Here is a 24,729-nt window from a genome sequence, read left to right on the forward strand (position 1 = left end):
GTGGTTTTCTTTTTAAACCAGAATTTGGTTTTAAGGACGCCCATTCAACGAGAGAGGAGTATTGCATGCCTGCAATTAAAACATCTTCAAGCACCTTGTGGGACAAGCAGGAAACTGATTTGTTCAGCATGTCTGGCTACCATGGACAGCCACAAAACTGGCTCAGTTGATGTGTCACTTTTCTGAAAAATTGAGTCTCCCGTGAATTAATAGTCACAGTGCAACTCTTTCATAATCTAGGCAAATGAAATTTATTTATCCTTTAATGAACCTGCTAATGTATGTAGTGCATTTTTCCACTGGAAGTTCACACAAACGAAGCATCTTTTCAAATGGTTCCTACTCTTCCCTTGGCAACAACTGGAACTTACATAATGTACCCAATCTTGTCAATATTTATCCTTCCCTTCTGCCTTGAATTCAATATTTAGATCATGTTGCCAGTATGGTTCAAGTAGTCAAAATGGTTTCCTCCAGCTATTGCTGGACTTAAGGTTCCATCAGGCCCTGCCAGCACAGTCAACTCTCAAGGATGTTGGTGTTTTATTCCCAATAACATCTAGAGAATCATCACTTAGCAGCTTCTGGGGTACAGAAATCCAGCCTACAGTGCGCTGCAGAGAAATATGAAGCAGGTGTTTGTAGCATGCGGCACCCACCAATGGCCATCTCTGGAAAGAAAGAAGACTCTTGCATAAAATAATATTAAAGCTTTTATTTTAAACTAAGGATTCAGTACAAAAATATTTTTTCCTGAATATTTTTAAAGTGCTAAATACTAGTCCAAGGGAGTTTTTAAAAAAACCTGCAAAAATTTTCAGGTCAGTAAAAATGTGTAATTTTTAAAGCTGTGTCAAGTGGTATCATTAACATTTCTTTTGTAGCAAAAAGTGTGTATAAGTGAAAGCACTCTATAGAAGAGGCAAACAAGTCATTGTACAGTGATCCATTAAGTAACAGCAGAATGCAAGCATACATTCTTATATGTCAGTTCTGTTTAGAATGTGCTCACTCAGACCATTTCAGACTGGAGCCATCGTAACTTTAGTTCAGTGCTCAAAACAGACATGGCTTATAATGAGGCTTATTTATGAGGATGCAGAAGGAAAAGAGACAAATAAAAAACTAAATGATTCTTGAGAAGTCCCTCTACCCAAAGCTCCTACAGTACTTTTTTAACTAGCAAAAAGGTTCACATTCGTGTCTCTTGCACAAGCTCTCTAGAAATAAGGGGGGAAAGGTGCAAGAGCACAAGCAATGTTTTTTCTGACACACTCTCCACTTGCTTCTGTGTTGCTTGTCCTGGCAAATTTCACGGGGGACTGTGCCCAAAATGTGGATGACCTGCACCTTTTCCTGAAGCCAAAAAGCTTTAAACTCTTCACAAGCAAAGGACATCACCACCACCTTCAAGCCATTGATGACATACTTGGGACCTTTATAGCTACCATGTAAATCGTCTTTCAGACAAACAGAAGGGATGAGGACAGTGAAAGGGACACTGCTAACGATGGGGAAACCAAGGAATTACAAAAATGTTCAAGGGGAAACAGCATTCGCAAAGCGTCTGATAGCCCCTAAGATAGAGGTGGGGAACCTGTTAGACTGCAACTCCAGCCAGCAAGGCCAGGGGCCAAGGATGATGGGATTTGTAGTCCCAGCTACTTCTGGAGGGTGACAGAATCCCCCACAACTGGTCTAAACCAGCCTGTTCCTTGTAACTCCACAAATACAAAGGAGCAAGGCTCACTCCTCTGAAGAGAGGGTAATAAAAACATATCTAATGCTAAGCTCTTTTAGCCAACTTGGCACAATCCACATTTGCAACTGCAAATTGAGTAAAATGTGTATTCTATGGCCAAGACTTATAAAGGTTCCTATGAACTCCCTGATTTATTTTCACCAGAAGTATTTTCACACACAATCAAACAATTGCTCTCTGAACATATTGGGTCAAAACCCAAATCTCCATCTTGCAGCAAATAAAAAAATATATTATTTCCTAAACCTGAAGCTATTTACAAGTTGGTCTCATAAAAAAAAAGACTCTTCTTTTCTTTGCCACCGTGGCTGCTTCCAGTTACAGCTTCTCAAATGGGAACAAGTATTTTGCTTCTCCTTTCTTTTCCCTCTTGCTCTTTCTGGTCCTTTCCCCTCCCTCCCTCTCTTGTTCCAGTTGCCGATTTTGGGGCCAAGAAACGTCCACATCCCCAGCTGGTGTCTCTGAGCTTGCTTCTCCGCCTCCTTCATCCTCATCAGAGGAGAACCCGCCTCCTGGAGTCACCATTGCTCCTGCTGCCTCATTCTGGAAGAGAAGCAATTGTTACTAGTAAAAGAATATACGTACTGCCATTCATTTTGAGAAGGAACACCAATATGGTTTACAAACAAGTAAAAGCCAACAAATGGTGGGATGTTAACTTCTGCTGTGAAGAGAACCTCATTTGCAAAGGAGTTTCAGCTGGCTGTGCAAAAACATCTAGACCAAATTCCAATGTTTAGATGATGATCTTGGACAATTGCATTGACAAAGAAAGTGGAATCACTGAAGTACAAGGCAATACTTTTCAGGATTTTGCCACTGGCATGATGACTTCAGGCAAAAAACCCTGGAGGTGAAAAGAATGTGCTCTCGTTACCACTTGTCCCATATGAACCTGCTTCCTTCTGTGGAAGGCTATGCCCTTTTCCACAACAACTAAGTCAAAGGAGCCACTGTGCATTTCAGCATCGTTAGAGCAATTAAACACACCCCTAACCCACTATTAAAACAGTAAAATGTGTATTGGTTGCCAGCTAAGCATGGCTGATTTAAAAACCCCAAAGCCTTAATTGCATTGGTTTCACAATTCCCACCACTCTTTATGGCAATTTATTCTTACCTGTAACATCCCAGAAGGTGGGAGCATGTGTGAAGAAAGGGGCGGGGGGAGCTCAGTTCATATCTCCCCATTTCTGTTGCAGAACTAACTTACTGTCACCTGCTTCCTTCTTAAAACTTCACACAGTCCGTGGCTATTTTGGTCAAGCGGCCTTCAGCATCTTGATCTAAGCCACTGCTGAGCCCCGTCATCCAAATGGCCTGAAACAAACTGCAATCCTACTCACTTCTCAGAAATAAGCCAGCCACACTTATGTAGGACTTGCTCCTAAATAAATGTGTACAGGACTGCTGGTGGCGCTGTGGTCTAAACCACTGAACCTCTTGGGTCTGCCGATCTGAAGTCAGCAGTTCGAATCCCCACAATGGAGTGAGCTCCCATTGCTCTGTCCCTGCTCCTACCAACATAGCAGTTCGAAAGCACACCAGTGCAAGCAGATAAATAGATATCGCTGTGGCAATATTGTGTTTCCGTGTGCTCTGGCTTCTGTTGCGGTGTCCCATTGCACCAGAAGTGGTTTAGTCATGCTGGTCATAAGACCCAGAAAGCTATCTGTGGACAAATGCCAGTTCCCTCAGCCTGAAAAGCAAGATGAGTGCCGCACCCCATAGCCGCCTTTGACTGGTCTTAACCGTCCAGGGGTCCTTTACCTTTTTTTACCTACAGGACTGCACACACACCTCAGTCTATGTATGTATACCTTGAATTTAAACTCCCCAAAGTTACTGTTAGTCTGAATAATGTCAGCAGGAACACCCTTATAGCAGTAAAAATAGAGACTAAAGGCCTTTTATTACCTTGGTAGAGTAGCGTCTCTTCAGTCTCTCTTTGATCAGAAGCCCTTTTGTCAGCAATTTCCAGTTCCCCAGGACTCTCTTCTCCCGCTTCTGTTTTTTAAAATTCACTCAATCAGAAATCAAAGGGTGGACACACACACCAATCCAATTATAGCTGGCCTTACATTCTACAAAAGAATGGCATGTAATTGACAGAACTCCATCTGCTCACAGGGAAGAAATAGAATATCAAAGGCATTTATAAAATCTGTGATATTCACTGGTTATATTTATCAGTCGCCTTAAGGCAACATACAATGCAATGTAAAAAAACAACTATTAAAATACAAGCAGCATACAATCAACTCAAAATAATTCAGCTGATCAGCAAGAGAGAGAGAAATAAGCATCGACACCAATGCAATCATATGAAAATGAGAACATCAAATGTAAACTAAGACTAAGTATCAGATTAAGCAGGCGCTAAAATGCAAGTGAGCATTTCATAGTCACTGGCCATGCTCAGTCCTCCTTTAGTTGTTTTGGGGGTTCCTACCCTTTAGGGTTTTTTTTAAAGAAATGCAGCAAATTTTGGGATTTCTGCAAGCCCACTGATGACCCACCTCTTGTCCATGGAAGAATTCGTTTTGGCAACATAAATAAGCCCTGGCAGCCACACCTGATTATCAGAAATTGAAGGAATGACTGCATATGCCGAGCACTCCCTAACAATGACATTAATGGAGAAGTTCAATAAGAACTCCATTTGTGCAATAGATCCTTAAACATTTGTAGTTTATGGCTATCACCTATTGGGATAGGAGGAGCTATAAGACACTGTGGAAACTATCAACAGCTCTCTATTTAATTAGATCTGTAACGCTGCCAATTTCTGGCAGTGTCAGTTCCTGCTGCTCCAACTCTGAATGATTCTCACCTCCTTTTCCTTCTTCTCTCTCTCGGCTTCTTCATTCTCCCACGCTGCAACAAGCACTTCTTTGTACTCTTCGCAGATCACATAACCTTCGGTGCTGGCGAAGAAAAAGATGACAAGAACTTGTCATTTGTGCACTGAGTTGGGGAAGCTTTAAATGATCCTAGGAAGACAAATAGCCAATTGGATGCTGTCTTGAATGTTGATGAGCTCCATTATATCAGCACTTTCAAAGTGACAGGGGAAAATGGTTAGAAAATACCTGGGATCCTGTGAGGGGCTGAAAGGTGAGACGCAAGAATGATAAGAAATAGGAACAGAGGAAGGTGCCGTGTGCTGAGTCAGACCATTAGCTCAGAAACTGGCAGCAGCTCTCCAGGGTCTCATACAAGGGTTTTTCTCCCAGCTCTACTGGGACATGCCAGAAACTGATCCTGGGACCTCCTGCATGCAAATCAAAAACTCCACCACCAAGCTAAAGGTAAAAGTAAAGGACCCCTGACAGTTAAGTCCAGTTGTGAAGGACTCTGGGGTTGTAGCGCTCATCTCGCTTTACTGGCCGAGGGAGCCGGCATTTGTCCACAGACAGTTTCTCCAGGTCATGTGGCCAGCATGAATAAGCCGCTTCTGGCGAACCAGAGCAGCGCATGGAAACGCCGTTTACCTTCCCGCCGGAGTGGTACCTATTTATCTACTTGCACTTTGACATGCTTTCGAACTGCTAGGTTGGCAGGACCACCACCGAACTATGGAACTTCAAATAAATAAACTTCACTAGTTTCCTCTATGGAAAAGTATTTAATCATTTTGCTCAGCGGTTCCCAAGCAGGGAAGCATGGGAGGTGTCCTGCCAGACTTTGAAAAGCTGGTCATCACTGGATCAAGTTCGTCAGTTTTGTTGAACAAAACAGATTAAACTGGATTTTGAATAAATGTGCTATTGCCTTCCTTAGCGGGTTGTGGAAACTGCTATTCTGAATAAAGCTTTTCATAGGGCAGGGGAGCCAGGGGATGAGTTTATGGAGCCAAGGGGACAGTGGCCCAAAAAAGTTTAGGAACCACTGATTAAACTTAAGCCAGTTCCCATTGTCTGCATGGCATGGGTTCAAAGACAAAAGATGCAAACACAAAGGAAGGCAGCACAAAGAGAAACAGGTGCTCAGCTCCCCTTCTGCTAAGGGCATAGCAAGGTGACGGCTACATTTGAGCCAACACTACAATTACTGCAGGTAAGCCGTGTAGGATGAACAGATCCAGGGCATATTCTCCGCTGGCAAACCAGATGTCAAGAACAAGTGATGAAGGCCACCCCAAGCCCAATTAAAGTGAATAGTAGTGGGACATACACTGCGTGTGAGTAGCCACCATGAAAATCAAATCCAGTAACAGCTGGGACACAGTCAATATCCAATTTACGCGCCACTCTATGGAGGTTGGGAAGCTTTAGCTGCACACAGCCTATGGGCAACATGCTGGGTTGGAAGAGATACACGTTCCCAAATTCGTTCCGGGGAACCTGAAAACAAAACAGGGACAAAGAAAAGGGGGGAGGGAGGAAGAAAAATCACAATTATGCTAATACTTTTATGCAGAAATTGGTTCTTGCTAAAGTTCCAAGCACAGGACTGGTACCAATTAAAATGAGAAACAGTAAATACATCACAAGGTTGAGTATGTTTTACAAGAACGCGAGCCGTAACGCAAAACTTTCAGTTAAATTATACAACCCAGGAGAGAAAGATTTAGCTTTACCAAAGTACCCACTCAATTTACCTTTATTCTTCATTTTCATTAATGGGAAATTCATTTCATTTTGTGCAACTTTCCCCCCGCCCCAAACCAGAAGCCCAGAACAGTGCGCAATACAGAGAAAACCATCATCACAAACTATTTCACAGCACCATTAAAAATCTAAAAACAGAAAAACTTCAATCTAATATCTACAACGGTTAGGTCACCAGGAACTTAATTCCCAAAGATCTGGATGACTAAATAAGATCAGCAATGAGGGGGGAATCAAATTTTCCCAGGGAGGAAGCTCCAGGGTCTCGGGCCACCTCTGAAAAGGCCTCATCTTGTGCAATCACCACCCGAGCCACTCCCAGGGTGATTCCGTGATCTCTCCTCCAGCTTACCCTTCCATCCACGGCAACAGGGGGCTGGTATTCCTCTGTCTGCCAGAGGCCAAACAGTGGCAAGTCCTTTTTGTCTCTGTTTGCCGGTTCCGCCATTCGTGCTTTCCTTGCTTGGTTGGAGTAGCCTATAACCATCTGTGCAAACACAACACGAGTCCAGTATTCTCATCCGTTCCCACTTCTTGCCTGTAAAGTTCACAGTGTCGACCCAACCGTCCCCCCTCAAAGTGAGATTTGTGAGAGCCCCTGAAGCTCACTCATCTCACTAGAAGGGAGAAGCACCCGCTGTCACTTCTGATGTCACACAGAAGCATGAAAAGAAGATACACAAGCCGCTCGTGAATGCTCTCTTGCTGTTTCCTTGCAGCAACATCCCAGGCCACCACCAAACTGCAATGCTGCAGAACGGCTGCACTCTATTGATTCATAGCAATGGCAATCCGGAATTCATCTCTCCAGGGTCTCCCAAATACAAGTCTTTCCCAACCTGGTTACTTTGGGTTGTTTGCCATTAGCTTTTACTCAGAGTTAGACCCATTAAAATTAATGACCATAACCAATGCAGGTCCATTCATTTCAATGTGTCAACTCCGAGTTAAAAAAAAATAAAAAATCCCCTATCCTTAGCTTTAATTGGATACAAATGAGATGGGGCTAATAATTACGATGGTTATACGGTAACTCCAGGATTGGAGACAGCACAGCTCTGAAAACAAGTTCCTGGGGAACCAAAGTAAGAGAGAGCCATTGGTTCCCAGGTCTTGCATGTGGGCTTCCCATGGGCTGACAACTGTGACTGGTTAATAGGCCAGGGATGGGGAATCTTAGGTTTAGACTACAACTTCCATCATCCCTGGCCACAGGCCATGCTAATTGGGGCTAATGGGAATTGTAGTCCAACCATCTTTGGAGGGTGGCAGGTTCTCCATCCTTTGGTTTGATCCAGCAGGCCTGTTCTGTTCTTCAGCTCATAAGGGCTTGTGCATGCATCTCTCATTCTGCTACTGAACTATAGGTGCCCAACTGCAGCCTCAGAGTGGACCTGCTGTCATCTTACCTTATAAGGCACCTCGCCAATCCTGACCACTCGAGCTTGCTTCAGCCAGGTGTCTTTGGAGTGCAGCGTATGGATACAGTCTCTGAAAAAGTCCAAATGAACTGTACCCTCAAATATTCTCAATGTGAGCACACACATACATTTTTCTTTTTAAGTATATTGGGTGCTTCTCTGCCAATACAACCCAAATTCTGCAACCACTAAAACTGAGTACATTTGCACAGATCAAACAGTTTTGCATAATTTGATTTCTGTGAGTCATGGGAGGGAAAACAAGCTATGTGGGTTATGAAAAGCCCCAACTTCCAACCAACAGATTTCCCCACCCCTGGAGTTCACCAGGAATTGCCTATATATGTGCAACTCTATCAAGTCACAAGGGTGAAATAATGTGCCTTTTCCTTTAAAAAGAAAGAAAATAAACGGGACACTCAGGAACCTGAATTCAGCACTCAGAAACAAATCTTGGCCAGCAGCTGCCAAGCCAGTCAACTTCTGCTAGGTCTAACCCTAACCTTAACCCCTTTGTCTGTCTGTGGACCCTGGTTTGTTTTGTTTTTAAAAAAGAAAGGTGAACAAAAGTACTGGCAATGAGAAATCTGATATCTGACCACAGAGCAATGTAGCCACATGAAGACACATTTCACACCATACACACCTGGCAGATGACTCTCACCTGGAATAGACAGCCTCCCCACGGCAATACCCTAGTATAGCAGCTGTCTCCGGGTAGATGGCTTCATATTTAAGGAGATGCCTCTTCAAGGCATAAAGCGGGTGGTTCTTGTATTCGCCAATGGCTGTCGGCAGGGGCTGGTCTTGGAGTTTAACTAGAAACTGGGAGACATGACGTAAGTGGTTGACTTTAGAGTTTACACTGCACAAGCAGATTCTTCAATTATTTGGAGGACAAACATAAAGACAGTATCAGGGTCAACTTTCACAAGATTACTTCACCCAGGAGTCATAAGGGACTCATCCCTGCTCTAACAACATCGACGGAACTTCTGTATCAACCGAACCACGTCCTCCAGATGGAATACTTTTTTTAATAGAGTCCGTTCACACACTCAGCTGGGAGTCATCGGCTGATGAATGAATATGCAACAGACCCACTAGGGATAAGCAGAAGATCCATGAGATAGTTGTCACAGTGGCCACCAACTTGTACAGGTTTAAAAAACAAATTCATGGAGGACAAGCTGACTCAGTGGCTACTAGGCATGACAGCTGTGTACACCTCCAGTATCAGAGACAGTATCAGTTGCTGGGGAACATGAGCCGGAAAGGGCTGTGGCACCTATAGGCTTTCCAAAGGCATCATCTGGTTCATCACTGGGTGAACAGAATGTTGTTATCCATATTGGACTTGAAACTGTCCTTATACACCAGGGTTACCCAAACTTGGGTCTCCAGGTGCTTTTTAAAGACTATAACTCCCATCATCCCTAGCTAGCAGGACCAGTGATCAGGGATAATGGGAATTGTAGTCCAAAAAAACACAAAACCAACTGCTCGAGACCTAAGTTTGGGAAACCCTGTTACAGTGGAACCTCGTGTTATGGACGGGATCCATTCCGGAGGCCAGTCCATAACACAGAACTGACGCAAGCCGAAATGCTGTGTCTGTGCACACATGCGGCGCGATTTAGCACTTCTGTGCATGCGCGAGTGGCGAAACCCAGAAGTAACACGAAAACACGTAACCTAAAGCAGACGCAACATGAGGTATGACTGTATACATAAAACGATTTAAAGTGCTTTCATTGTTAAATCGCTTTGTGATGTCTTATAGGAAACAGTTCATAAATGGAAAGAAATTGATGGAATTATAAATAACGCTGGACTCGAAGAGGCTTTGGTCTGACCCAGCAGTGCTCTTCTGATATCCTTTGTTTGCGAGAGCCAGCTCTCAGGTGCTCTTCAAGCAAGCAGAGAATTCCAGAAGCCCTGCTGCAAGCACAAGCAGAAGGGGCATTGTTAGAGGAATCTCACCCTATACGACTGTCTGCTCATTAAGACAGCTGAAATCATCACATACCCTGCCATGGCTCTGGATTGCTATGACCATCCTAGGCCTAAAATCCTGTCCGCACCCTCACATTGCTGAATTAAGTTGGTACTAGCTTGATAACCCTGCCACACCTGTATCCTCCGTTTCCTTCTCCCTCCTCCCCAAAGCCAAGCTTGTGCCATTTAATGAAACCCAAAGGCACTTGACTCATAGACTCATCTTCCCCTGTATTTCTACACCCACCATGTTTACACAGACCAGGTATCAAAAGTAGCAAGAGAGCGGGGAGGACCTCTTAGTCAACCAGGACATAGCTTTGTTCATGGAGGAGGAAACCCACCAGTTCCCTTCTCTTACCTCCCTTTCTTCCTTTTTCTCTCGCTCCACAAAAGGGCTTCTGTACGGTTCCAAGGTGTCCTCCCACCACTCGGCATCCACGCGGCACTTCCTTGTTGACGTCATCCACGCCGGGTCGTATCTTTGTGTCACGTCCTTGACACACCCGTCGTTATCAATGCCGATGATGTAGCACACGGGCTTGGTGGCGTGTCTGAAGCACAGCAGAGGCTGCCCAACGGTGCCATGGACACAGTCCACACTGACCCACTTGTCCTCCCGTTCGAGAAAAACCTCCAGCCACTGGTCAGTGCCTCTCTGTTTACCTGGTCTCACATCGCCTCCTTCATCCTCATCGCTAGAAATTATTTTGTTCCTTTTCTTTGAGGGGTTTGAAGAGCCTGGGGTAGCCGCTTCCCCCAGCGAACTCTCAACCGTCCGAGAGTTCTTGGGTACATTCAGCACCGCAGGCCCAGACTTCCGCCTGTTGTTAAGAGCTGCTTTTGCTTTCGGGGTCCCTAGTAACGACCTCTGTTTCCTCTTGGGAGTTTCGAAGTCCTCATCAGAGATGCTACTTTCATCCTCGTCTTCCTCTGAAGCATGGAATTCAGAATCCCTGCTGTCATCGCTTCCACTCTCCTCTTTATATGATACTTTTGAGGCCACTTTTCGTAGGCGGTCGTTTTTGGTCCTCCCCATCCCTCCCTTTTCCCTCAGGTTGCTCACACCAGGTTCCTTTTCTTCCTGAGCACTCCTAGGTGGAGTAGGTTTATTTACTGTCCTTTTGGCTCCTGTTGGGGATGATTTCCTGTCAGCTTCCTGGCTCCTTGACAGGACCTTCTCTTGGCCTGCCTCTGGCTTGACCTTACTAGGCCCTGCACATTTTTTCGAGGCACGTTTAGGCTTTTTGGCAGAGCCACCTGATTCCTCGGAAACTGCACTGAGAGAGCGCTTCTTGGAGGAGCTGGTCTTTCCCTAGGGGGGAAAATGAAAGAAGAAGACTATGGGACATCAAAAGACAAGGCAGATGAGACAAACACTCTGCAGTGATCCAATAGTTTTGGTCTCAGTATATTAGTTGGTAAAAGAGAGCTGCTTTGCTCTGAATTAGCAGACCTGTAGAACCTGAGCCCACAGCCCTACATAATCTACTATGGAGATACTAAGCTGTAGATTTTGCCATGTACCCTACTGGAGACAGTTCTGAGCAAATATATGTGTATACAAAGGCACCTCCTCTGTTCAACAGGCCTCTTACTTATTCACTATGCTCATTTCCTACCTTTCCTGCAATGAACTCAAGGTAGCATGCCTGGGCCTTCTCCCACCTTTTATCCACAGAACAACCGTCTGAGGTAGGTTAAACTGAGGACTGGTTGAGCTTCATGGCTGAGTGGGGATTCGAACCCAAGTCTCCCTAAGTCCTAGTCAGACACTCTAACCACTACACCACACTGGCTCTCTTGTGGGCAAGCTCGTAACATCATGATCTCTATTCTGTTTGAGATACATACACAGAGCAAACACATAAATGAGACCTGCATTTCCAGAATGTGTTTTTGTACTACAGTGGTACCTTGCTTCTCAGACTTAATCCGTTCCGGAAGTCCTTTCCAGAACCAAAGCGTTCCAAAACCAAGGCGCGCTTGAACATTGAAAGTAATGCAAAATGGATTAATCCATTCCAGACTTTTAAAAACAACCCCTAAAACAGCAATTTAACATGAATTTTACTATCTAACGAGACCATTGATTCATAAAATGAAATCAATAAACAATGTACTGCAGTCACAGAATCAACCAAACAGTAGCTGAACTGGGTTCCACATAGTCACAAAAACAAAACAAAAAGAGTCGCAAAAACAAAAACGCAAAATAAATAGCAAAAACAGACAGACCTCAGCGTAACACTCAAAACGGAAATGTGGCACTCAAAATGGAGCATGTTTGGCTTCCGAAAAGAGTTCGCAAACCGGAACACTTACTTCTGGGTTTGCAGTGTTTGGGCTCCAAGTTGTTTGAGTGCCAAGGCGTTTGAGAACCAAGGTACCACTGTACTTCCAATGTGCTGTGAGGGAGATAAACAAGTGATCTTAATAGTGAACACTCTGATGTTTGCACCACTTGTCCATTAAACGGTTACGCTGATTAACATAGGAAAAAGTCATATTGTGCAAGTATTTCAGCTCCCTGGAATGCTTGGGTTAACCCAGGCTTTCTCAACCTTGGCCCTCCAGATGTTTTTGGCCTACAACTCCCATGATCCCTAGCTAGCAGGACCAGTGGTCATGGATGATGGGAATTGTAGTCTCAAAACATCTGGAGGGCCGAGGTTGAGGAAGCCTGGGTTAACCCATTTATTTGAGAACTGCTGCTTTACAGAGTCATCCTATGCATGTTTGTCTCACTGAGAGCCCTCCAGGAGACACACCAACCTTTTCCGCCGACACTTTCAGAGGAATGGGCTGCAGAGACAACACAAGGCGGCAAAGTAGCTGCAACGCTCGCAGAATGAGTAAAAATATCTATTTGAAAAAATGAAAAATATTATTGTTTGTTAGTTTGGATTTGGATTTATGTGAATGGAGGTTTCCCCTCCCACCAACCCTCCACCCCACTTTGTTTTTAACCAAAGGATTTTAACCCACAGGACTTTGTAACAAACTTCTAGTCTGAAAGTGATCCAGAACAGCCTTTCCCCACAGCAGATTGGCATACTGGAGACTTTGACCTCCTCTCCATGTACTGTGAGGGTTGCCAAAGCCCCCTATGCCCGTTGGGGGTCGACGTAGCTTCTCTACCAATGTACCCTGAGTGGTAAGCTAACTAGGAAAGCAGAGGGCTCTCCATGCATGCCAATGAATGACGGAGGAAGTAACAGGTTGCACATTTCTTGTTTTTACTCGAGTATTTGTGTATCGATCACAAAGCAGTTTCCAAAACCCCAACAGCAAAATTTAGCAATGCCCATATAAATTACAACACTGGAAAAAAATGCAGTAAATCATCCTGTAATATCAAAGCATCGTGAAATTTACATAATTAGTTAGCGTTAAAACGTAAAAATCCACAGATCTGCACAGCTAACCAGATCCATCACAAGCCTGGGTGAATAGATAAGAGTGTATCTTGAGGGTGATGGAAGCTCATCAAACATGGAGGTACCCATTCCACTAAGGGGAGGGACTCCCATCTACTTCATGGGGCCGGGGATATATGCATTCACAAATTCCTCTCCCAACCCTACCTGGAGACTGAACTTTGGAGCATCTGCATGCAAGAAAGCTACTACAAAGCTGCATCCCTTTTCCAAGGGGCCACTGATTGGCTTCACGCTTCCCCCAGCACAGTTACTAAGAGAGCAGTCTGACGTGCCCCAAAACGCCTTGTCACTTACATGAACCAATTCCTCCTCATCTCGTGCAGCATACACAGCAAAACGCCTCTCTAGGGTGGACTGCCAACTTTCTTCGTTATCAGAGAGCTCCCCATTGACAGTGAATGTCGCAACAAACCTTGAAGAAGGAAACAATATATTTTTTCTACTTGCCTGGCTAATAACGCCTTAATAGCTCACCCCCACAAACAACCTTCAAGTCTCTGAAGGGCTGTCACACCCGGAAAGTGAAGCAGAAGGCAGGATCAGGACCAATAGATGGACATTGCAGGGACTCCCTGGTCCTGAACGGGGTAACTGTTCCCCTGAAGGACCAGGTGCACAGCCTGGGGGTCATTTTGGACTCACAGCTGTCCATGGAGGAGCAGGTCTGTGTCCAGGGCAGCTGTCTACCAGCTCTATCTGGTACACTGGCTGAGACCCTATCTGCCTGCGGACTGTCTCGCCAGAGTGGTGCATGCTCTGGTTATCTCCCCCTTGGACTACTGCAATGGGCTCTACGTGGGGTTACCTTTGAAGGTGACCTGGAAACTACAATTAATCTATAATGCAGCAGCTAGACTGGTGACTGGGAGTGGCTGCCAAGACCATATAACACTGGTCCTCAAAGACCTACATTGGCTCCCAGTATGTTTCTGAGTATGATTCAAAGTGTTGGTGCTGACCTTTAAAGCCCTAAACGGCCTCGGTCCTGTATACCTGAAGGAGCGTCTCTACCCCCATCGTTCAGCCTGGACACTGAGATCCAGCGCCGATGGCCTTCTGGCGCTTCCCTCGCTGCAAGAAGTGGGGTTACAGGGAACCAGGCAGAGGGCCTTCTCGGTAGTGGTGCCTGTCCTGTGGAACGCCCTCCCATCAGATGACAAGGAAATAAACTACTTTCTGACTTTTAGAGACATCTGAAGGCAGCCCTGTTTAGGGAAATTTTTAATGTTTGATGTTTTATTGTGTTTTAATATTCTGTTGGGAGCTGCCCAGAGTGCCTGGGGAAACCCAGCCAGATGGGTGGGGTATAAATAAATCATCATCATCATCATCATTATTACTACTACTACTACTACTAATGGTAAGAGGCTTGGGTGACTTGGGTGATTTACGCAGAGGCGGACAACCATGTGTCAGGACTGCAGCCGACATGAGCACAAGGGGTTGGGCTGGATGTCCTTCAGGGACCCTTCCCACTCTATATCATATGTAAAAGCACAACACCATCAAAACAAAACAAAACAAAACAAACCTGGATTAAGAGAGAGAAGCCCCTTACCACTTCACAAGATTTGACAGGAACAGGCGGTCTACGCGGCCCGCAGGCACTTTAGTAAAATGAGAGGGGATGATAGAGAGGCCGATCGCCTGGAGGTCCGGCTGAGAGCAGATCCTGTTTCTATGGAAGCCATTGGCTAGCAGGCACAGTAGGTGGACCTGTTGGGAGAAGGAAGCAGCTCCCAGGAGAGAGAAGTGGCAATGGATAGTCATGCTAGATAAGGCTCCCTGGTTTTGTTTCCATGCCTCAAAAGACAGGCCTAGCTCTGACCCAATACACACAAGTCTGCCACTAGGGAGCCAGGAAAGGTTATCAGCAGCAGCCTGCGTGAGGAAGCGTCTCTCTGTGAGCAACTCTGAACATGGGAGGAGAGGCTGTTTTCTCAGAGATCTGCTATGGCCAAGAAATTCAGGAGCGGCCTGCCAGTTTGGAACATTTGAAGAGTGAAAGTGGAGAGAGAGACTTATAAAGAATGCAGACCCTCCATCCCAACCCAAATGTCTCTGGCACCTTCTGCCAGGAGACAGAAACTTCCAGAAGCATCAGCTGCCTGGGTGAGGAAGTCTTGCCCAGTGAGGGCAACATCCTAGTCATTTCTTTTACTGTATTTGGAATATAATGTCAGCTGGCCTAGAGAACTTCAGTTACTAGTGGGGCTTACATATTTTAAATAAGTTGTTTTTGTTTGTTAAGCTCCCACATTTGAGCATTACTAGGGTTACCTTCACTTTTCGAGGGAAGAAAACGGGCTGTGGGACTTTTCTGTGACCAGTTGTCCTTTTCAGATCCGGAACACACCTTTAATCCAAACATGCATCCAGGGACCCATTTCTTCATCTTTTCCGCCTGTTTGTCTGGTGGTAGTACTGCTGTTTCAATCCACTTGCAACCTGGTAGTGAGTCCTGAGGCACCAGTTGGACTAATGCCCCAGACATGGAACAACCTCATGGCTGAGGCCAGAAAAAGTTCTTCCGTCTCTGCCTTTTATAAGATTTACAAACCCCATCTGCCTCATCTGGTGTCTGCTTGCTAAATTTATCAGCAGCCTGTGGTTTCTTTTCTTTTTTATGTGACTGCACCTGGTATAGGTTTTTTTTTTAACTGTTCAGCTTATGGTTCAAATGCGCTCATTTGCATTTCGGTTGTGGTTTTTAAATATGTATCTGTTGTTTGCATGCTACTTTGGGTGAAGAAAAATCTGCACAGAACCATTTTTAAACAAACAAATAGGCAAGTTCAAGCCCAGTCAGATGACAGCTGTACCAAGATTTCAACCATTGTATGTAGAGGGGAAATTGGTTCTTTGAGCAACATTAGCTGTATTCATTTTGCAGATGACCTAGTTTTGACTCTACAGGAGCCAGAATCTAGCACGAAAAGGGCATTACAATTGATTCAAGACTTTGGTCGGGTGGCGGGTTTTAAACTAAACAAACAAAAAACTAAGGTATTGGAAAAAAACTTGACAGCTTCAGAGTCAGAAAGGTTCCAGAAAGAGACAGAGTTAAACGTGGTTAAAAAAGTAAAATATCTAGGGGTGAACATAACAGCAAAAAAAATGAATCTATTTAAGGACAATTATGAAAAGTGCTGGTCAGAAATTAAGAGAGATTTAGAAAGTTGGTCAAGACTGAAACTTTCCTTGTTGGGCCGAATTGCTGCTATAAAAATGAATGTATTGCCAAGGATGCTGTTTCTATTTCAGATTTTACAGATTGTGGATAAAATGGAGTGTTTCGGGAGGTGGCAAAGAGATATCTCTAAATTTGTCTGGCAGGGCAAAAAGCCCAGAATTAAGTTTAAAATATTAACTGATGCTAAAGAAAGAGGGGGTTTGCCCTGCCAGACTTAAGGTTGTACTATGAATCAGCAGCTTTTTGCTGGCTGAAAGAGTGGCTGCTTCTTGAAAACACTGATGTTTTAGATTTGGAAGGATTTAATAATGCTTTTGGATGGCATGCATATTTGTGGTATGACAAGGTTAAGATTCACAAGAATTTTAAGAACCATATTGTAAGGAAAGCAGTGTTTAATGTCTGGACAAAATATAAAGACATTAGAAAACAAGACCCCAAGGTGGCTTTCACCTATGGAAGCTAAAGCTGTGAAAAGACCCAATATGGAGGTCAAATGGCCGAAGTACTGGGAAATATTAGAAAGAGATGGAGACAATTGGAGATTGCAGAGTATGGAGAAACTAAAAGATAAAGTGCGAGATTGGTTACATTATGCTCAGATTAAAGAGGCTTTTAAATTGGATAAAAAGTTAGGATTCCAGGTGGAAAAATCGAAACTGGAAACTGAACTGTTAGAACCTAAGACTAAGGTACTTTCAAGAATGTATAACTTGTTGCTGAGGTGGAATACACAGGATGAAACGGTTAAATCAGCTATGATAAAGTGGGCACAGGACATTGGCTATAACATCATGTTTGCTGACTGGGAAAAGTTATGGACCACCGGTATGAAGTTTACGGCATGTAATGCCTTGAAAGAAAACATTATGAAAATGATATACAGGTGGTACATGACCCCAGTCAAGCTAGCAAAAATATATCACCTGTCAGACAATAAGTGTTGGAAATGTAAGGAAACTGAAGGAACGTTCTTTCACCTCTGGTGGACTTGCCCTAGGGTTAAGGTCTTCTGGGAAATGATATATAATGAGTTGAAAAAGGTATTTAAGTATACCTTTCCTAAGAAACCAGAGGCCTTCCTTTTGGGCATTGTTGGCCAGAGGGTGTTAAAGAATGATCGAACATTTTTTATGTATGCAACAACAGCAGCAAGGATACTTGTAGCTAAATATTGGAAAACCCAAGATTTGCCCACGCTGGAAGAATGGCAGATGCAACTGATGGACTACATGGAGCTGGCAGAAATGACTGGCAGAATCCAAGACCTGGGAGAAGAAGCAGTGGAGGAGGATTGGAAGAAATTTAAGGACTATTTACAAAGACACTGTAAACTATATGAATGTTAAGAAGGATGAGAGATTCGAAAACAACAGGGCACCATAAAGTTAGTTGAAAAGATTATGAGAATGAGTGAATTCTATGAGAATAATAAATTTTGAATAAATACTATGTTAAAATTAGGTATTTAAGATTTAGATAAAATATTCAAAGTTAGGGACAAACTATTGAAAATGTGTATAATAAGAATGGAAACAAGGTGACAAATTGCTGGCTAAAGTTTTATTAATATGGAATGCAGGAGCGGGAGATGTGAGGAAGTCCAAAAATGAAGAAAAGTTGGTTATTACACGATGCCAAATATTATGTTTGTTCTTCTTTTCTGTTTGTTATTTGCATATGCTGTTTTTTTTCTTTCTATTGTATTTTTTAAAAAAACTCTTAATGAAAATTTATATATATATATATATAAAAAACATTAGCTGTATTCATATGTCGTAGTAAACCATAGTTAATAGTTTACGGTGATTGCGGAGATCACTCTGACTTTGCTTCTCTACAGTAACAAACCCTGATCCCGGTTTAGTGTTATATCCGAACTGGGGTCATGGTTTGACTTGACATTGTGGGTTGTTTGGAGTAAAACTATCCATGATTCCTGGTTCAGATGTAACATTAAACCAGGGGCTGCCATTTGTTGCTCCTGCTTGGGAAGCAGGGAAGCGGCAAAGCAGAAGCCATCTGTATGTTCATGTTAAACCATGAAATATGGTTTATTGTGATGCACAAGCCTGTTTGCTGTGTTCTAAACCAACTAAACCACAGAGCCTAGGACTTGCCGATCAGAAGATCAGCGGTTCGAATTCCCGCGACGGGGTGAGCTCCTGTTGCTCGGTCCCTGCTCCTGCCAACCTAGCAGTTTGAAAGCACGTCAAAGTGCAAGTAGATAAATAGGTACCACTCCGGCAGGAAGGTAAACGGCGTTTCCATGCGCTGCTCTGGTTTGCCAGAAGCAGCTTAGTCATGCTGGCCACATGACCCGGAAGCTGTACGCCAGCTCCCTCGGCCAATAAAGCGAGTTGAGCGCTGCAACCCCAGAGTCGGCCACAACTGGACCCAATGGTCAGGGGTCCTTTTACCTTTTAAACCAACTACACCCCTGCTTCCCTAGAATGACTTGGGGTGTCAATATTGCTCTTGTCCTTGTAACAACACGCTGAATTACTATTTGGAAACACTAACGTTCCAGGATTTCCAATAAACTCTTCTGCCAAGTGCCAGAACAAGGTAACAGAATGGAAGCAGAATTCTTGAGCCCTGCAGTGTCTGCCTTCTTCCAACACATCACTATTCAGGCGTATTACCTTGTGTGTGTCTTCATGAACTCCCTTGTTGAAGCGCTTCATCATTCTCCGCAGATATGTCTCAAACTCGACCTGCCTTTTCTCTCTGCAAGATGACCAAAAGAAACTAAAGAGTGAGTGCCATGCAGTGATGTTCTCAAGGCCTAACTTTCCAGCTTCTGAGCAGGAACCTGAAGCCTGAAAACAAAACAGCACATTCATATGCTACTGTGTGCATGAGGCTACATACACTATAGCTCTGTTGAGGGATTCTACCTGAACAGGAAATTTCCCCTCGTGGATGAGAAACGGGGACCTACCTGCTAGCCCTGTCACTCCTACCTTCTCTGTTCCTGACCTTCTATTGAGTGGGGAAGGTTCAAAGGGGGATTTTACTTGCATTTGCCTGAGTGCGAGTAGAACTCTCCATGCAATGTGGGACCCTGATAAAGGGAAGGCCAGGGAACGGAGTGGGCAGGGGCTGTCAGGTGAAGCTTCATGTCTCCCGCATGCTATGCTATTTCCTGCTCAGGCATAACTGGGTTTGTGTGTGCTGCTGGTTGTGTGAATTTATTTCCTGTATTTATATTCTGCCTTTCTAACCAATTTAGGCTGCCAAACCAATATAACAGAACAGCCTATTACATTTTAATTCTTGTTTTCTTGTAAGCACTGTAAAAAGAAGTGGATCCAGCTGCCCAACACACACACGCAAACCACAAACAAAATGCCAACCAAGAGCTACCAAAAACTTATCAAGCAGAAACATTTTTACTTCACATCTAAAAGGCACCTGATGAAGATAGCTTAAGGGTCAGAGCAATTTCTGCTTGTGCAACATAACATCTCCTGCAACCCCTGAATTCCCCCTGCCCCCCAAAATCTGCTCTGGACCTTCCCCCAACCCATCAGAATACAGTGGTACCTCGCAAGACAAATGCCTCGTAAGACGAAAAACTCGCAAAACGAAAGAGTTTTTCGTTTTTTGAGTTGCTTCGCAAGACGGATTTCCCTATGGGCTTGCTTCGCAAGACGAAAACGTCTTGCAAGTTTGTTTCCTTTGTCTTGCAAGTTTGTTTCCTTTTTCTTAAAACCGTGCATTCACTTCGAGGAGCAACTCATAGCACGCGGTGTGGTAGCCTTTTTTGAGGTTTTTGAAGACTTTGGTGATTTTTGAAGCTTTTCCAAAGTCCGTGCTTCGCAAGACGAAAAAATCGCAAGACGAAAAAACCTGCGGAACGAATTAATTTCGTCTTGCGAGGCACCACTGTAGATCTGAGGATGAAGTCAGGGGCAGCAAGAGGAGAAGAGGGAGTGGAAGATGTGTTGCATGTGCTGAAGTCATTTGGCTCGCACAATGCTGAATTCACTCCTAAAGTCCCGGTGCCACAGTGGAAAAGGCCCTGCCACCCACCCAAGTTCTGGAGATGGAAATGTCTTAAGCAAGGCCCTCAGTAGAAGAAGGTCTTCAACCAGGCAGCCTTTTTTCATTCCAGTGGTGCAGGAACTCCAAAGGGCAAATCAGCCACAAAGCCCTGCTAATACCAAACTCACAGGCCTCAACTTACCTTCTCTCTCTTTTCTTTGCCTGTTCGGGTGTCTCAATTTCTATCTCAACTGTTTTGTTGGGTAATGCCGGTGCAGGAAGTTCTTTGAGTATCTCTATCTCAGGCTGATGAAGTTCTGGAAGTGAACATCCCAGTCTAATTAGTGTGTCTCCAATAATATCCAGTAACATGACGAGCAGTTAAATTCTAACTCAGGGCTGCTTCTGAAACTTCTCAGCACTGGAGCTTAAGCCTAATGCAACATGCAGGGTGGGAGAACCTGAGGTCTCCCCACCCCTGGGAGGATATTTTGACGGGGGGGGGGGGTGAAATTCAGCTATGATAAAAACTTAGGTGACTTTGGCATGACAATAACGTGTCCAAATAATGATAAACCAAAATAACCAAGGGAACCAAGATTTACACAGAAATTTTTTAAAAATGTATTACCTTCTACATCTTCCCACTCATCCTCACTTTCATCATCTTCATCATCATCGTCACCATCTTCTTCTTCATTTCTCTTTCTCTTTGTGACGGGAGATTCTTTTTTTGCGTTTGTTTCCTTCTTTAGAGGAGTGCTCTGCAGACCACTAGGATGTGAGGAAAGAAACAACCACAGAGCTGAAGGGGACCTCAAAGGTTATTAGTCCAAGCCCTTCCAATGAAGAAAATCCACTGTCAGACAGCTTGTACCTCCAGGAATTTCTTCCGAACATTAGCTAGTTTAAGGAAAACAACCCGCATAGTTAAACGAGCACCTGAAACTGACTTTCTAGAGAATGAGTATCTGATGGCCCCAGAAAACTGTATTTCTCTTCCTCTCTCACACACATGCTCCAGGTTCGTGTAGATTTGCTCAAATTTAATGGGGAGACAAGGCAAGATTCCTCACCCCCACCCCAGTACAAGACAGAAGATTAAGCCTTGACTCTTTACAAGGCCTCTTTCACAGCAGAAGTGGTTACGTAACTCTTGGTGAGCAGTATCAGGAGGACCACACAACTCCCATCATCTCTTGGCACCAGCCTTACTTTGTTGGGAGCTGGAGTCCAAAGGAGGCTGCACAGGTGAGCCAACCTCGCCTTGTAGGAAGATCCCTGAACCTGTTCACCTTCCCACTGAAATTTACACAGCGGATTCAACGATACAAAACCATCCACAGTAATGTAGCATTCCAAAGCTCTGTGTGTCTTCGTCAATATGAACAATACAGTTGTACCTTGGTTGTTGAAAGCCTTGGTAATCTGACGTTTTAACTCCCGAACGCCACAAACCCAGAAGTGACTGTTCCGGTTTGCGAACGTTCTTTGGAACCCAAATGTCTGACGGGGCTTCTGCAGCTTCCAATTGGCTGCAGGAGTTTCCTGCAGCCAATCAGAAGCCATGCTTGGGTTTCTGAACATTTTGGAATTTGAAAGGATTTCCGGAACGGATTCGGTTCGACTTCCAAGGTAGGAAAGAGAACAGACGCATCTACTCTTTAGCATCTCATCCACAAGTCTGTTGGTGAAATACCAAGTCTGAGAGAGGATTAATTCACAGTAGTGATTTACAGTTGTTTAATTTTACATATAAATAAATACGTGCACACCCAAACAAAGACCAAACATTTTACCCACGCATCAGCATCAGGTTTTCTATGGGTTCAGAGGACAAGGCTAAGAGGAAGCCCCCAAAAAGAAACCAATCGTATAATTACCCTAAGGATGACATGAGCGGATGTTCGGATTCAGGAAATAAATAAATAAATCAGCTCTCAATGAAAACGCTAAGCATTGAGTTACCTGCATTTTACCCTTTTTTTACAGGACCCTTTACTTTCTACCACTTTATTCTTTTCCTCCTTCACTTTGGGCTTTGGTCCTTTCTGATTCGAATTTCTGCAAGGTGACTGAACGATATCCCTCTCCTGTTCCTTTTCCTTCTTTTTTCCAGAACCTGTTTTGGGCAACCTTTTCTTCTGACTGGGTTTTTCCTCTTCAAAATCATCTGTATGGCAAGAAAATGTGACAATGGTCAAAAACTGTTAGGGTGGGGGATGGGAATGCAAGTTTAATCCGAATTAAACACCCAATCTGGTTCCAATAGTCTTTCCCATAAACCTTTATAATTTCTTCTTCCCATTAGATCTTGAATCAACACTCCTGTGATGCACCATGAACCCAAAGTTTAAACCTGTTATTATTTTGCTGCTGCTATTTCTACTTTGTTATACAACAACATGGGACAGCTGCGCATTGCAGGGGGTTGGACTAAATGATCCTTGGGGTCCCTTCTAACTCTACAATTCTATGGAAAAGACAGGAGGGGAGATATCCAGAGCTGCCTATCTATTTGCAGAATGACTTTTAATCTAGCAGAGGAGTCCACTAAACCAAGGGGAGTGGTGATTTTCAGCTGTAGGTCTCTGTGTCGCTTCCCACACTGTGGGGGGTGGGGTTCCTCCAACCTTCTGGAACAGATGGGGGTGTCACAGGGGGCTACAGTATAAATGAGGAATTGCCTCCCCTTCCCTTATGTTAACAGATACCTCCTTGGGTTAAAAGCCGTTCTGCAAATGGCTAGGCAGTGCTGGATATCACCAAGCTTATTTACAGAAGCAGAATCTTAAGACTGTGGCTAAACATTTCTCTGAATAATTTTACTTTATATAAAAGTTTCTATCCCACCTTTCTAATGCTCATGCACTACTTGGTTAGGTAAAGGTAAAGGGACCCCTAACCGTCAGGTCCAGTCACGGACAACTCTGGAGTTGCAGCACTCATCTCGCTTTATTGGCTGAGGGAGCTGGTGTACAGCTTCCGGGTCATGTGGCCAGCATAACTAAGCCACTTCTGACGCAACAGAACACCGAAACCAGAGCAGCACATGGAAACACTGTTTACCTTCCTGCCGGAGCGGTACCTATTTATCTACTTGCACTTTGACGTGCTTTCGAACTGCTAGGTAGGCAGGAGCAGGGACCGAGAAACGGGAGCTCACCCCGTCGCAGGGATTCGAACCGCCGACCTTCTGATCGGCAAGCAGGCTTAGCAAATAAAAAATCGCAACATTATGCCAAATAATGCAATGCAACATGCAAAATACATCCCCCCCACCTTGATCATACATCAGGAACTTTTGCTGTTCCTAAGGAGAATGTTCATGTTTAGGTAACAAGGGTAACCTCTGTGTGTGTGTGTGTGTGTGTGTGTGTGTGTGTGTGTTTAAACGAGACAACTAAGATGGTAACCACGTGGCATAGTTGTATAAGGTAGTATCAGGAACATGAGAAGTTTGATTCATAAGCAAGCTGCCGAACTTTGGCCACTCACAATGGAATTCCAGCCAGAGCATGTGCAAAACTGTTAATTTTTACATAACCCAGGAGTGGGCGAGGCGCAAAGGGAGAGCAAGCCCAGTGAACCGTTGGTAGCTTCACGAAAGCTCAGTCGGTGCTCTTAATCTCATGGTCGTGGGTTCGAAACCCACCTTGGGCAAAGGATTCCTGCCTGGCAGGGGGTTGCACTAGAACTAGACTCACGTGGTCCCTTCTAACTATGATTCTAAAGCTGCAATCCAAACTCCTGGGAGTAAGCCCCGTCGACTTCAATGGGACTTACTTCTGAGTAGCCACGGTTAGGCTTGAGCTGCAAAGGCTGTCAAGGAGCAGGCTGTCGGTTAAGGTTATTCTGCATCCCTCCGCCCCCCACTCACCCTCTTGCTGCTGCTGCTGCTGCGTTTTAGGACCGGAGGAGGAGGCGGAGGCTGCAACTTCTCCCTTGAGCTTCTTGCCCAGCCCCGGCAGCTGCCCGACCCCCTTGCGCTTCTTGGCCATCCTGATCCACGGCAAATCGGCCTGGAGGAGCAGCGGGAGAGGCGCGCGCGAGAAGCCACCGGCAGGCGCGGATGGAGACACAAAGGAGAAAAGCCAAAACAGCCGGGAGGGCAGGAGGGAGGGAGGGAGGGAAAGACGATCTGCGGAAGAAGGCGGCTTAAAAACAACACGGGGAGCAGGGTTGTAACATCTGCTGTTCTCCCTTTCTCTCGCAAGTGGCCCCGCGCGATGCTGGGCTGGCAGCTTGCGTTGCTCCTCCTTCCTGACGTCCCTTCCGTGCCGGGTCTGAGCGGCGTGCAGCTTGCAGC

At 44.7% G+C, this 24,729-nt stretch overlaps 1 protein-coding gene and 1 long non-coding RNA gene across 2 annotated transcripts in view; one reads left to right on the plus strand and one right to left on the minus strand.

The window, feature by feature from the left end:
• Nucleotides 1-227: 227 nt before the first annotated feature.
• Nucleotides 228-24,708, minus strand: XPC (XPC complex subunit, DNA damage recognition and repair factor). The gene is made up of 16 exons (XM_079964505.1): nucleotides 24,301-24,708; nucleotides 22,389-22,593; nucleotides 21,052-21,194; nucleotides 20,623-20,737; nucleotides 19,076-19,160; nucleotides 14,796-14,953; nucleotides 13,532-13,649; nucleotides 12,570-12,659; nucleotides 10,156-11,109; nucleotides 8,461-8,621; nucleotides 7,785-7,866; nucleotides 6,728-6,862; nucleotides 5,939-6,108; nucleotides 4,596-4,689; nucleotides 3,680-3,769; nucleotides 228-2,305 (listed from the first exon to the last, which is right to left on the minus strand). The coding sequence occupies exons 1-16, from the start codon at nucleotides 24,419-24,421 to the stop codon at nucleotides 2,081-2,083; spliced, it is 2,946 nt and encodes a 981-aa protein (XP_079820631.1). The 5' UTR covers nucleotides 24,422-24,708; the 3' UTR covers nucleotides 228-2,080.
• LOC307209499 overlaps nucleotides 4,697-24,729 on the plus strand; it is a 29,064-nt gene continuing 9,031 nt past the window's right edge. Inside the window, exon 1 of the long non-coding RNA XR_013835618.1 lies at nucleotides 4,697-5,073. This is a non-coding gene — a long non-coding RNA (uncharacterized lncRNA). The remainder of the gene's footprint in view (nucleotides 5,074-24,729) is intronic.

Source organism: Podarcis cretensis, assembly GCF_951804945.1.
Source record: "Podarcis cretensis genome assembly, chromosome: 2".
Taxonomy (NCBI): domain Eukaryota; kingdom Metazoa; phylum Chordata; class Lepidosauria; order Squamata; family Lacertidae; genus Podarcis; species Podarcis cretensis.

Excerpts from the sequence above, each read along its gene's own strand:
- XPC (XM_079964505.1), bottom strand. The coding sequence starts at position 24,421 with ATGGCCAAGAAGCGCAAGGGGGTCGGGCAGCTGCCGGGGCTGGGCAAG. Across the intron at positions 7,867-8,460 it reads GGGGAGGCTGTCTATTCCAG|AGACTGTATCCATACGCTGC; the intron begins GTGAGAGTCATC and ends GGACTTTTTCAG. Across the intron at positions 2,306-3,679 it reads AGAGACGCTACTCTACCAAG|AATGAGGCAGCAGGAGCAAT; the intron begins GTAATAAAAGGC and ends CTTCTCTTCCAG.